The sequence below is a fragment of the Equus caballus genome, chromosome 3 (assembly GCF_041296265.1).
Source record: "Equus caballus isolate H_3958 breed thoroughbred chromosome 3, TB-T2T, whole genome shotgun sequence".
NCBI lineage: Eukaryota > Metazoa > Chordata > Mammalia > Perissodactyla > Equidae > Equus > Equus caballus.
Window position 1 is genome coordinate 19,227,712 of NC_091686.1, and position 13,401 is coordinate 19,241,112.

General features: G+C 46.6%; 1 protein-coding gene across 2 annotated transcripts in view; it reads left to right on the forward strand.

Annotated features, from left to right (window-relative positions):
* The window catches only part of TANGO6 (transport and golgi organization 6 homolog), a 192,486-nt gene extending 187,095 nt beyond the window's left edge, over positions 1-5,391 (forward strand). For both annotated transcript variants that reach the window (XR_011437367.1, XM_001497049.7), the window contains one exon: positions 4,649-5,391. Coding sequence is in view for 1 of the 2 variants with exons in the window: in XM_001497049.7 (XP_001497099.3) it covers positions 4,649-4,825 (177 nt within the window). In the remaining variant the exon portion in view is untranslated. The remainder of the gene's footprint in view (positions 1-4,648) is intronic.
* Positions 5,392-13,401: the final 8,010 nt, after the last annotated feature.

Consider the following 13,401-nt stretch of genomic DNA (forward strand, 5'->3'; position numbering starts at 1 on the left):
AAGGAACAAGAACGATGGGTTGTTCTGTGTCATCATGTCAGTGTAAATGGTTGGCTGAAGCAGGGAAGCGTATGAAAGATACGATAGGGTTCCTTACTTGTCCATGTTCCTGAGAAAGCCATTGCCTTCTTCCTGGGTTGAAGCAAGTTCTGGGTTGAATGGAATCTGTGGTGTCGCTGGGCCCTCAGTGCCTCTGTTTGCTCAGTCGTAAACATAACACACATGCTCCCCTTCTGCTGGCTTTGAGTCTTGCTGAACTCCCACACATTGTGGGTCCATCAGAATTCTGTGCTCCTGGGGCATGGCGAACGCTGTATACGAATGCACTGGCAAAGAATGGCGGACACGCATACTGGGCGTATGTCCCCTGCTCACACTCATGCTCTTAGACTTCACTTACAAAACACAAGTTCAAAGATAAAATTATTAAGAATTTTAAGACGGCAACAGCAGATCATTAAACCCAGGCCTGGGGCGCTCTTGATCATGGGACCCTGTATGACTGCACAGGTCACACATTCATCAAGCCAGCCCTGGTTGTCTGGCCTTGTTTCAATAGATGTCCTTAGAATTTTTTGTTTTTACCAAGTGAGAGACTGGCTAAGAGTAGCATGCGTGCATGCCTTCTTTGATTCATAAATACTTTTTAGGTGTCTGCCATGTGCCAGCCACTGTATGAGGCATTGGGATTACATCAGTGTGAACAAGGCAAGACATGGCCTCAGTGTCAATTGTACATGTGATCTAGTGAGGAAAACATTTTTCTAATTATACAATAAATATTTAAATTATCATTGTGATGGGGCTACAAACAGAACTACAAGCAGGGTAGGAAGGCTTGCCGAGGGGGGGTTAGGGATGGCATTCCTGAGGAAGTGGCGTTTTAGGCTGAGGTTGAGGAGAAGCTGTAGGTGAAGAGGAAATGAAATAGTCCTCCAGGCTGAGGGAGCAGCAGATGCGAAGGCCTTGACTGGGAAGGAGCTTTGCTCAGATAAGGAAAGAAAGAAGGCCCACACAGCTGGAGAACAGGGGCCAGAGGGAGACCAGCAGGTGGCCTGGGGAGCTTGCTTGGTGTACTCCTTTTCCCCTCCCTTCCTCCTTCCACTCCCCAGTACCTGGGCTGATCAAGAATATCAAAAGATGATCAAGAATATCAAAAGGGCTCTTTATTCTTTAGCAAGTCCAAGATGTGTGGTGCTACATAGTGTACTTGTGCAGAATGCTCAGGGGACCTTGGGCGCAGACCATGTACTTACCTGCTGAGTTACCATTTCCCATCATTTCTGTTCACCATTTCCAGTTCACTTCCTGTTCCTAAAACGTGACCTCTCCTTCCTCTGACTCTCCTCACTCTCTGTGCTCTTGAGGACACTTACCGTGCTCTGTTCTGTGTTGTCTGTGTGCACATGTCATATCTGGAAGCCTTTTAAGGGCAGGTTCTACTTCTGTTGTACCTGCTACGTGGCCTTCGGAAAATCTTTGTCTAGTAGTTAATTCAGTTAAATGAAAAGCTTATTTATATTTTAATAGGTGATATATTCATAATGCAATATTTAAAAGGTACAAAAGAGTATATAATTTCCCCCATTCTTCCCCAGTTTCCCTCTCTGGAGGCAATCAGTTTTTTAATGTATTTTTGCAGAGATAGTCCATGTTTATAGTATTTAGGCTATTATATATATATTTATTATATGATTTTTATAAAAAGCCATAAAAATTAAAGAATGGATGACTGTCTACATTCTCCTATTTCTTGTTTTCTGATTTTTCTCCCTTTTTGAAATTATACATTGGCACAGCCTTCAATATACAGCCAGCTCTTAAAGTTCAAAGTAGTGACATAAATTTTTGGAGCCTATTTGAACCAGTTATTGCCAGAGATGTTTGCATATAGTGAAATAAACCCAACTTGATAGCATGTGGGTAGCATAATTGATAAATAGAAAGACCACAGCGTAACATAGTAGCTAAGATTGTAGGCCCTATTTCTTCTAAGGCTTATTTTTTTAAAATACAGAACCCAGAAACCATAAAGGAAAAAATTGATAAATTTAACTTCATCAAAAATGTAAATTTCTTCACTGGAAGGAAAAATATTTACAACTCATATGATAGATAATGGACCTCTTTTTTTTTCATATACAAAGAGTTCTTACAAATCAATAAGGAAAAGTTCAATTACATGTACCAGAAAAAAAATACAAATAATTTATATATTTATTAGAAAGATGCAAATTTAAAACAGCAAGATACTATTTTTTACTTACTGAATTAGCAAAGATAAAGGGTTTCCAATATATAGCACTGATGAGAATATGGAGAGATCAGAATTTTCATAGTGGTAGATAAAAATGTAAATGATTGCAACCTCTCTGGCCTTACCTATCAAAATTTTAAGTGTGGGGCCGGCCCAGTGGCGCAGCTGTTAAGTGTGCATGTTCTGCTTCTCGGCAGCCCAGGGTTCGCCGGTTCGGATCCCGGGTGTGGACATGGCACCGCTTGGCAAAGCCATGCTGTGGCAGGCGTCCCACATATAAAGTAGAGGAAGATGGTCATGGATGTTAGCTCAGGGCCAGTCTTCCTCAGCAAAAAGAGGAGGATTGGCAGTAGTTAGCTCAGGACTAATCTTCCACAAAAAAAAAAAAATTTTAAGTGTGCATTATTACTCTTTGGCCTAGAAATTCATTTTCTAGATATTTGTCCTACAGATACACTTGTATGTCGCAAAGACTTAGGTATCAGAATGTTTATTGCAGCAATATTTGCAATAGCAAAAGATTAAAAAAAACAACTTAGGGGCCGGCCCCCTGGCCGAATGGTTAAGTTCGCACACTCCACTTCGGTGGCCCAGGGTTTCGCCAGTTTGGATCCTGGGCGTGGACATGGCACCACTCATCGAGCCATGTTGAGGTGGCATCCCACATGCCACAACTAGAAGGACCCACATCTAAAAATATACAACTGTGTGCTGGGGGGCTTTGGGGAGAAAAAGGAAAAATAAAATCTTTAAAAACCAAAAAGAACCAACTTAAATGGCTTTCACTGGGAGAGTGAGTAAATAAATTGTGTGACATTCATCCTATGCAGGTATTAAAAAAAAAAAGTTATTTCTGTATGTGCCAATTATACAAAAGGTCTTCAAAATATGTTAAGTGGGGGGAAAAATCATGGTACATAAGAGTGTAAGATATAATTCTGTGCTTTAAAAAAGAGAGGGAAAAAGGCATGTACAGTCATGCATCACTTAACGATGGGAGATTTCGTCATTGTGTGAACATGATGGAGTGAACTTACACAAACCTAGATGGGACAGCCCACTACACACTTAGGCTACGTGGTACTCATCTCTGGGACCACTGTCATATATACGGTCCATTGTTGATTGAAACATTATGCAACACATGACTGTACATATATATGCTTGTAAACACCTGGAATATTTCTCACAATTAAGAATGATATCCTCTGAAAAGGGAAACTAGGAGTCTGGAGTAGAAGAGAGATTTATTTTTTAATATGTACTTTTTGGTACTGTATTACCTTTTCAATAAAAATAAATAAGAACACAGGCTGTGGATGTTTAAAATCTGGTGCCATCATTTTTTTTAACTGAGTAACTTTGGAAGGTTACTTAACCCTCTAATCCTCTGTTTCCTCATCTGTAAAATGGGGCTACTAACCTTCCTTTCTATAAGTGGCATAAAGATTAGATAGTATACGGGATATACCTAGTACAGTACCTGATCCAAAAAATAGTCGCTTTTGAGACAAAGAGCCCTGGATTAGAAGTTACTTCACGAGCAGCCAGAGACAAGTCATGTAACCCCCCGTGCCCTAGTGTCTTCAGTCCCTGCTTTGACTAGATGACCCCTGAGGCCCCTTACGTTGAGTTTCCCTGTTCTTTTGAAATCTTTTTCTTGCTAGAAGTTCTAGCTCCCAAGCTAGGAGGATTTGGGAGGAAATTAGGAGCTCCCAGGAGTAGGTGCTTTGGCAGTGCCCCCTTCCATATCAGACGCGAAGATCAGAGCACTGGACATAACAAACGAGTGTGGCTGTGGCTGTGGAGGCTTTCTTTTTTCCCAATGCAGTGCTGCACTTGGAAAAAAAAAGTTATAGTGACTTGGGGAAGGGCCTGGAAATGGAACTGTGGTGGAAAAATTTTAAAGCAGTAGCAAGGAAAGGCATGATTGCTGAAGAAATATTCTGCTGGATTTCATACGGTAGATGCCTGCTCTGTGAGTGTCAGCAGAAGGCTCTGTGGGAGCTAGAGGGGAAAATGCTGGTAATCGTGCTCTAGAAACAACCGTATCTGGGCAGTGTTGCCTGTCTGTGGTTCCGAGGTCTGTGCCATGCTTTGGGACTGCAGAAGGAGGTCTGAGATCTATACTCGGGCCTGGGGCTAAAGGGGAGGAGCAGCCCCAAAGGCCAGTGAAGTGAGGGGTCAAGGGTGTGAGAAACCCAAAGGGAAATCTATGTCATTACAGCTTCCCCTCCCTCCATGTCCAGCCTGAGAGGGCCATGTGTTATCTTCTTAAGGGAGCCTGTGGGTCCTCTCACAGGACTCCTCAGACAGGAGAAGGCACTTAGGTCGCTCTGAGAAATGTTGGCACAGCAGGCAGCTGGTCCTGACTCTTTCTCTCTTGTGCAGGTTCTGAGGGACGTCCTCAAGGATCTCTACCACCTGCTGAAACATGTAGTACATTTGGAGCCCGATGACGTGGCCAAACTCCATGCCCAACTGGCCCTGGAAGAGCTGGATGAGATAATGAGAAACTTCCTGTTCCCACCACAGAAGCTGGAGAAAAAGATCGTGGTCCTGCCATAGACCTGGCTCAAAGGACATCAAGGAGGCAGAGAGGGACCAAGCAGCCAGAGCAGTGCCCAAGGCTTCCAGCAGATGGCCCCACTGCCTCTTTGGTGCTGGCAGTATGGCTGACCCTGGAGGTGGCTGTATGTCTCTGGTCATTTATGTCTTCAGGCTGACCTTCCTAAAGCATCTGTTTAGCCATCCTGCATCCAGCTCAAAGTGTGTGACGTTAAAAAAGACTACAAATCTCATTAATCTGCACATTTTTCACTGTCCTGTAGCATTTAGAAAAGGATGTCTACCTGATGGAAATATATTTTTAACACAGCTCACAGACTTTGATTATTTGACCACTCTCTTCTCGCGACTTGAGTAAAAGAGGTTGGCCACCCATATGTTGCATATGTTGATATTCTTTCCTGGTGAGATTGTCGTCCTTGTGATAATGAGAGCTGCCGGAGCTAGTCATCCCAGGCTGCTCAAGAGGCATTTTGGAGTATGGAGATGCAGTTGGAGGTAGGGAGGGGAAGGAAACCGTTATCAAAACATGCAAAATTGAATAAAATGATCTTGGCTGGAAAGAATCACAGGTCTGAATCTGGTCCTCTCCTATTGAGATGGAAAGCTATGGTTTGAGGAGAACTTGATCTCTAGAAAGAGAATCAAGCTGGTTGAATCTTCCAGAGAAGGGTAAGCTCTGTGTTTGTCCTCTCGGGCCATTTTCCTTCGCTCCCCCTGCCGCTGTTTGCATAGAGGTCCCCTGATTATAGGAGAAGAGAGCCACACACATCTCGGGTGAGAGAGTTTATGTCCTGCGTCCAGTCCTCTGCGCCTTTGGAAAGATGAACGCTTAGACCATGGATTAGTGCCATGTAAATGCGTGCTGCACAGCGCGTTGTGTATTGGTGACCTGATACCAGGTTTATTGAAATCATTTCAGATGTGGCACTGTGGACTCCTCTTTATTTATTTGTATGTTTTGGCCACTGCATTTTGATTGCAGCTAAAAGAGAAGACAAAAAGGAGAAACTGGCTGGCTGCTTCAGACAAGCCCTCCCTGTTGTCAGCACCTTGACGAGGCTAACCCAGAGCTCCTTGGTCAAGTCCTCAGCTTTGCAGGGCTGCGTGTAGAATTTCTTACAAGATTTTATCCCCATTCTCTGGGGTGACCAGGCCCAGGGGAACCAAAACACAATTTCCAAAAACTCAGCTGACTGAGGATCTGTATCTGAGCATGCCCGTTTGCCAGTTAACAGCAGGCTGCTTCCCTCTGGCCAGATCACAGACCCAGTTCTTAGCTTAGAACCTTTGTGGTGGGCACGCCTCTAAAGAGGCCAGCTTACAGACAGTGTGGATCACAAGTTGGCTTAGCAAAGAATTAGAACAAAGGCAGGCAGATGTTTTTAAGGAATATTTCCATTCAGCTAGGGCGGCTGGATTAATTTCCATTCTCCAAATCAAGGCTGTTTAGAAAATCAAGATTAGGGCTTTCAAATCAGAGAAGACCCTCCTTGGGACCACCTGGATATACAGAAATTCTTGTTTGTTGGTCTTCTTTTAACTAGACGCCGTACAACCCTCCTCACATAATCAGATTGAATATGTTAGATGATTTAACTTACAACCCACTTTGCATTTAATGCATTCCCATTCTGAGGACATATCCTAATTGATCACCTTGATTAGACTGAGAAACTCTCTAATCTGAAAACCTGGTCTCCTGGGGAGTGCCTTATGCAGCATCCTAGTCCCTGTGTCTCCGTTTATAAACTGCCTACTTAATTTGAATTACAGTCATGCCTCGCTGTCCACGGGGGATTTGTTCCAGGACCCCCGGGGATACCAAAAGAGTCAGCCCTCCATATCAGAACCCTTGGATGTGGAGGGCTGACTGTACTTGACAAGTAGCTGAAAGCATCTGTTCTTTATTGATTTTGATGGATTCAATTTCAAAGAGTGACTTTTTCTGACCTTGGTACCAAATTCAAGGGGAAGATACTGTAATGTAACCCTCCTATACATGACCAAAACATTTCCAAGTTATTAAATAATTCTCCCAAATGTTTATGTATATATGTATATCATATATATACACTATCTTCATATATATCTCCATCCTTGGGAAAGCATGAGAACTGAGAACTTTAGGATAATAAAAACACAAAACTAGGGGCTGGCCCGGTGGCATAGTGGTTAAGTTCACGTTCTCCACTTCAGCAGCCCAGGATTCAAGGGTTCAGATCCCGGGCATGGACCTACACACCTGCTCATCAAGCCATGCTGTGGTGGCATCTCACATACAAAATAGAGGAAGATTGGCACAGATGTTAGCTCAGGAACAATCTCCCCCCTCAAAAAACCCCCCACAAAACTAAAAAAGAAAAAAGGCACAGAACTCCAGGGGCAGATGGCAGGAGCAATAGTGACACTTTCCTGCACTGGGCCTGTGGGGCGTGTCTGGATCCATGTAATAGCAACACACTGACGCCTGCCTCCCACCTCTGCCCAGCTCTTCCCTCCCAGGCCACCTTCTCCCTGCTGCCCCTTCGCTCCCCTCCCTCCACCTCTCCCGTCAAAGTGCTCCTGGCCTCTCACCCTCAGTCCCCTCCATTGTCTAGCAGGCTGTCACCCAGACTCCCTGGATCGCTCACGTGGTCTTTTTCTTGACCCCGTCCCTCCATCTCTCCTTTCTTTCCCTTCCTGGTTTCTTCCTCCCCTTTCCAGGCCCACTGTCCACAGCTCCCTGGCCCACAGAGGATGGCACTGCAGCAAGAGACTTGCAGGGGCCCCAGAGCTGTGGCTGCAGCCAAACCCCAGGCCTGCTGCCCAAGCCTCGACCGCTGCTTCAGGTTAGGTTTCCTGGACGTTCTGGAGAGTTTCCCTCTCGGCTGTGTTGTTCTTCCTCCTTGGCACAGACTTGTCCCTCTACAAGTCCTCTGTTATTTAGTCAGCAATCTCTTAACTTTCACTTTGCTCCTTATCATCTCTCCACACACATACTTTTCCGTATTTCCTAATATTCTTCTCCTTTCTTCACCTCTCTTTTCCATTTCTCTGCTTTCCTGTGGCTCTGCCCACCCATCCATGTATAACGGCCAAGGGACCAGGGACTGGAAAGTAGGCAAGCAAATCACAGACAGCAATTTATTGAGCACCGACTGTGTGCTCGATGCTGCCCCAGGCTCTGAGAACACAGCAGTGAACCAAACAGACAAAGCCCTTACCCTCGGGGGAGGGTTATGTTCTAGGGGAAGGAGACAGACAATAAGTAAGATAAATTAGAAAATAGAATGTCAAATGGTGATAAATACTATCAAGAAAAATAAAGGGGCCAGCCCCGTGGCCCAGCAGTTAAGTGCGCACATTCCGCCTTGGTGGCCTGGGGTTCCCCAGTTTGCATCCTGGGTGCAGACATGGCACCGCTTGGCATGCCACGCTGTGGTAGGCATCCCATGTATAAAGGAGAGGAAAATGGGCACAGATGTTAGCTCAGGGCCAGTCTTCCTCAGCAAAAAGAGGAGGATTGGCAGCAGATGTTAGCTCAGGGCTAATCTTCCTCAAAAAAAAGGAAAAGGAAGGGGGATGAGGAGCATATGGGTGGGAGCTGTAGATTTAGATAGGTTGTCAGGGAAGGCCTCAGTAAGAAGTTGATATTTGAGTAAAGATCAGAAAAAGGTGAAGGAGCGACCATGAAGATACTCAGGGGAAGAACATTCCAGGCAGAGAGAATGGCAGGTGCAAAGGCCCAGAGGTGAGAGTGTGTCTGGCAGGTTTGAGGAAGAGCTGGAAGGCCAGAGTGTCTGGAGCAGGGTGAGCAAGAGGGAAGTGGAGGGGCTTATGGGAGGGAGGTGATGCTCTGGATCACATCGAGCCTTGTGGACCACTCTGAGCAAGGAGCGCAGCCACAGACCTATTTCTACCTGAAGCCCTGCAGCTTGTTTTTGAGAAGTGCTTTGAGGCCAAGATGATAAATGCTGTAAAATGGGAAATACATACAACCAAAAGGAGTGCAATCCCAGCCACTTTGTTTTTTTCTCAATCGAAATGAAGCGGTGAATGTCATCTCTTTTCACCACCCTCCCCCTTCTCTGGCAGCAGCGGTTTCTCCTCATTGGCCCGAGAAGAAACAGGAAGGCAAATGTGTTGCTCTGCCCTCAGTCCACCCCGCAGCTCCATCCCTTTGTCTGTGAGAGGGGGAGTGAATGGAGCGTCGCCTGCCACCTGCCTGTGACTCTGCCAGCCGTTTGCTGCGGTGGAGGGATGGCTAGGACATCTGAAAGTTGATCAATTGGTAGGAATCAGTTAGAGGATGATTCATCTGACCTGTACAAAACCAGACTGGTTTCTGCAGTCCTTCTGCATGGAATTCCAAAATCTCAGCTGGAATTTCAATGGCAAGAGAGAGAGTCAAAAACGGGGTCTGAGTCCCAGGGTGGGCTGTGAGAGGTAGCCGCTATTCCCTGACCTTGGAGGGTCTTCCCCTTCCCCCTGGACGGCTGCAGGCATGACCTCTGAGGGCCTGGCTGTGTCCTCCGGCAAGTTCTGCATCTACAGACACTCTGCAGTCACATGTAGCAGCCTCACTGCAGAGCCGGCTCCTCTGCCATGCACCGCTCTGCTTGGAACGGAGTCGCTGCTGCCTGAGGGCTGGGAATTTGTCTGAGAATCCTGGCTGCTGCGTCTCCCCTGCTGGTGGGCTCAGGGCTCTGCTCAGCACACCCCTCGCAGGCTGGCAAGTGAAGAGGGAAGGCAGACCCTCCCCCTCAGCCCTGGAAGGGGCTGCGCCACTATCATCTGGCAAGTCATCCCATTGTCCCTCCCCACAGTTCTTCATGCTGACTCAGTAGGTCCATGCTACCAGGAGGGCTCGGGCATTGCCCCCTCCCCCAGAGGACCCTCTGATGTCCCTTTGGGGCATGGAATAGCAAGACCCAGTGCTCTGTTCCTTTAGTTTGGAAAGTCGTTTTTCATCCATAAACTTGTCTGATTCTCACAACAATGTCATGGAACAAGGAGGCAAGCTATTGTTATCCCTCTTGGGTGGGATTTGGCCCCAAGTCTCCTGGGTCCCAGCCAGACTATTCTGAACATTTGTTGCATACTATGGAGCCTTTCCCCTGCAAAGGGAGTACAGAAGCAGAAACCTTTCAACTAGAGCACAGTTTGGAAAGCAAAGTCAGGAGCTCATGTATACACATGAGCCGCAGCATGTGCGTCCCATGAAGATGTGGTTTGATCTCCACTGACACGTGCTGAGGGCTGCCTACCGACAACCCTGTGCCGGCCCTCTGCCCTCGCTAAGAGTGAGAGCCCTCAGCGCAGATGCCCTGGCTGCTTCGGGGGGTGTGTGCGTGTGTGTGTGCTTTATGATTACATGTTATATGAATTATAACAAATTTATTGTATATGGTGTAACAGAGAAAGACAAATTTCCACGATCACACCTCCACTCCTACCCCAACTTTACCACTGACAAACTGTAGATCCCTCCAGATCTTTCTTGTCCTTTCACCCTCTTCCCAAGTGAACACTAACATACATTACTGCTTTCAGAAACAAAAATAGAATTATTATCATAAATAGTGTCCCATGTATTTTTTCCTCGTCCTATACCTTGGAGACACTCTCCTGTCAGTGCGTCCAGATCCCCTCCTTTGCGACGGCGGCACGTCTTCCACTGTGGAGATGAGCTACAGCTGGTTTAAGCATTGGTCTCGAGAGTCAGCTGAATTGTTTCTACTTTCCAACGACTCTTCAGCAAATCTCAGCATAACTCCTTGCATACTGAAGGGTTTTATAGGATAAGTCCTAAGAGGTTAGAACACTGGATCAGAAAGGTATGAACATTTTAGATGTTAGTACCAAAATGTCCACCAGAAAGTTTGTGCTCATCCGCAATTCCCCATCCTCAGCTGACGTTGCTTTAATCCCCGTGAAATACAGGTTCAGTCTACACAGCAAAGTGTTGACACTCCTTCTGAGTAATTAAGGACTAGGACAGCTTCAGAGACTGGAGTTTTCTGTGAACCAAAACCACCAATAGGGGCACAAGAACACACTTTGCAAGGACACTCGCCAGCAGCCGTAGCCCAGCTACAAGTACAAGTTAGTGGCTTACAAGTACTCATCCTGGAGAGAAGTCCTGAGCTTTACCAGACTCAGCTCTGACTCTGAGACTCTGTCTTGAGCCTTAAGGAGCTTTTGTCTGGGTGTGGAATGTCCCCAGGATAGTGACGACAGTTTCCAAACCAGACTCAAGACATAGGGGCTGATGGCCCTCAGAGTATCAGGTTCATCCTGTAAAACCTGGGATGCATGATCTCTGTAGCTCTAAATCGCTGGACGCAACGATCAGTTAACACTATAAAGAGTTTATTATTTTCTGTGCACTGGACTTACACTAGTCCACCAAGTCTTCGCACTGGGCCTGTGAGGTAGGTACCCCTGTTTTACAGATGGGAAAACTGAGGCACACAAGAGGCTAATTACTTGCCCCAGATTCCATAGCTAGTGAGAAGTAGCCAAACCAGTATTTGGACCCAGGCAGCCTGGCTCCCAAGGCTGGGCTTTTAACCACTATGCTTTGCTGCTATGCAATAGATGCTATATTTCCAAATGGTAAACAACTGTTCTTAATGTAAGTGAGGACAAGAAAGTGGTTCCCAGACCAGCCCCAGTGGCCTAGTGGTTAAGTTCGGCATGCTCTGCTTTGGCAGCCTGGGTTTGGTTCCTGGGTGTGGACCTACACCATGCGTCTGTCAGTGGCCACACTGTGGTGGCGGCTCACACACACAAAAAAGATTGGCAATGGTTGTTAGTTCAGGGCAAATCTTCCTCAGCAAAAACAAGAATGAAAGAAAGTGGTTCCCTTCTTGCTTAAATGGACCACCTACATCAAGTTAAACTTCAGCCCTGATTCCATTTAAATAGTGTCCTTGTATGTCAAAACCCAATCTCAACCACCACAGCTTGTTATATGGCTTGTGTTTGACCTTGTAGTTCACACAGCAGCTGAAGACGAGATTCGCTGAAGCTCCCCAGCCCACTGGCTCCCGTATTTGGACTGCTTTCGTAAATGGCTTATGGAAAGGCCGTTCTTCTTTCTGGCAGTGGCTACAGTAGCAGACACCTAAGACTGCCTCCCTGGGAGCAGAGGAGGCAGAGAGCCAGCTTGTGTGTGTGTGTGTGTGTGTGTGTGTGTGTGTGTTTGTACAACGCAGAAACTAACAAGTCTTCCCATGAGCTCCAATCAGAGCCCAGAAATGCCCCTTTGAAGGCTTGTTGTTTTTGGTTTGTTTTACCCTTTTATCTCCTGGAAGCAGGGTTTTAGTTCTCAGATTTCATTTGCAGAATGATAACAATGGATCACTTTAAACTGATCTTACATATATACGTTCATAGCTCTATTCCATGCCATTCCTTGAGAGGAAAAAATGAGACTGGAATTAATGGCCATCTTTTGCAGAACGGAAAAATAAGGTCCAGAGAGGTAAATTCTCGCAAATGAGAAGAGAAAGAGAAAAGGGGGGAGACGTGAGTGCACTCGAGCAGAGGAACATCTTCCTTTATTCACTGGTAGTTCCTAGTATGAACCCGTCAGCCAGCACCCAACTCCTTCACAGAGATGCAGCGCGGCTGAGGGTGAGGGCTGCTGATGGCAGGGGAGGGCAGTCACCCTCTCTGCTGGGGAACTAGGAGAAGCTGCTGGGCCTTTAAGTGGCTTATTAAATGATGTAAGATTTAATCTCCACTGCCTTAAGAGCTCAGAACAGTGCCTGGGTGGGGCTTTTCTGACATGCAGCCCTAGTTGTCACATGCACAGGCAGCCTGGCGCAGCGGAGAACAAAGCCGCCTGCTCTGCACTTCCAGGGTCTCCAGAACTTGAACAAGCCCCCCACATACACACCCCTCTATTAGTCCACACACCACTTTGGAAACTTCAAAACCTATGGTGACCGTATTAACCCGAGGGAAGGGCCATCCTAAAGTTGGGCTGTCTTTACTAAAAGATGGTAGTGCCGATGCTTCAAAGAGCTGGGCGTGGGCTGAGTCCCCTGCTCCCAGAGACACTGAGTGTCGGTGTTGTTCAGAGACTGCAAACCTCCAGCATCAGCCTTGTGGGTATTGCTCCGTGGCCAAGGCCATGACCACGTGAGAGACATAGTCATGGGGTCTCCATGCCTCCAAAGAGAACAGTTAGACTCACCACCCTAACCCATCCTTTGGGTGGGAAAGGCCCCCCAAGTGCAGAGGTTCTGTCGTTTAGAAAATGATAGCTAATCCTAGTGGGTTTTGGCAGCTCTGTCCTCTCACTGACAAGGGCTGGCTGGTTTCCCCCATTTCTCCTGGAAAAAGCAGACAGCACCTTTGCCAATGAAAAGATTCTACCCATCCAATTCCAGGTACGTTGCAGAGATGTGGGGACCAACCTGCCCATCTGGTCCCGTCCTCCTCTGTGTTTCTCCCTGGCTCTCCCTCCTGTGGTCCAGTTCAAATCAGCATCCATTCTCCTTTTCCTTTTTCCTTCCAGTTTGATAGCTCTTTGGTTCATCGTTAAGTTTCTAAGGTGTGGCAGACGAGGTGCTAGAGGACGA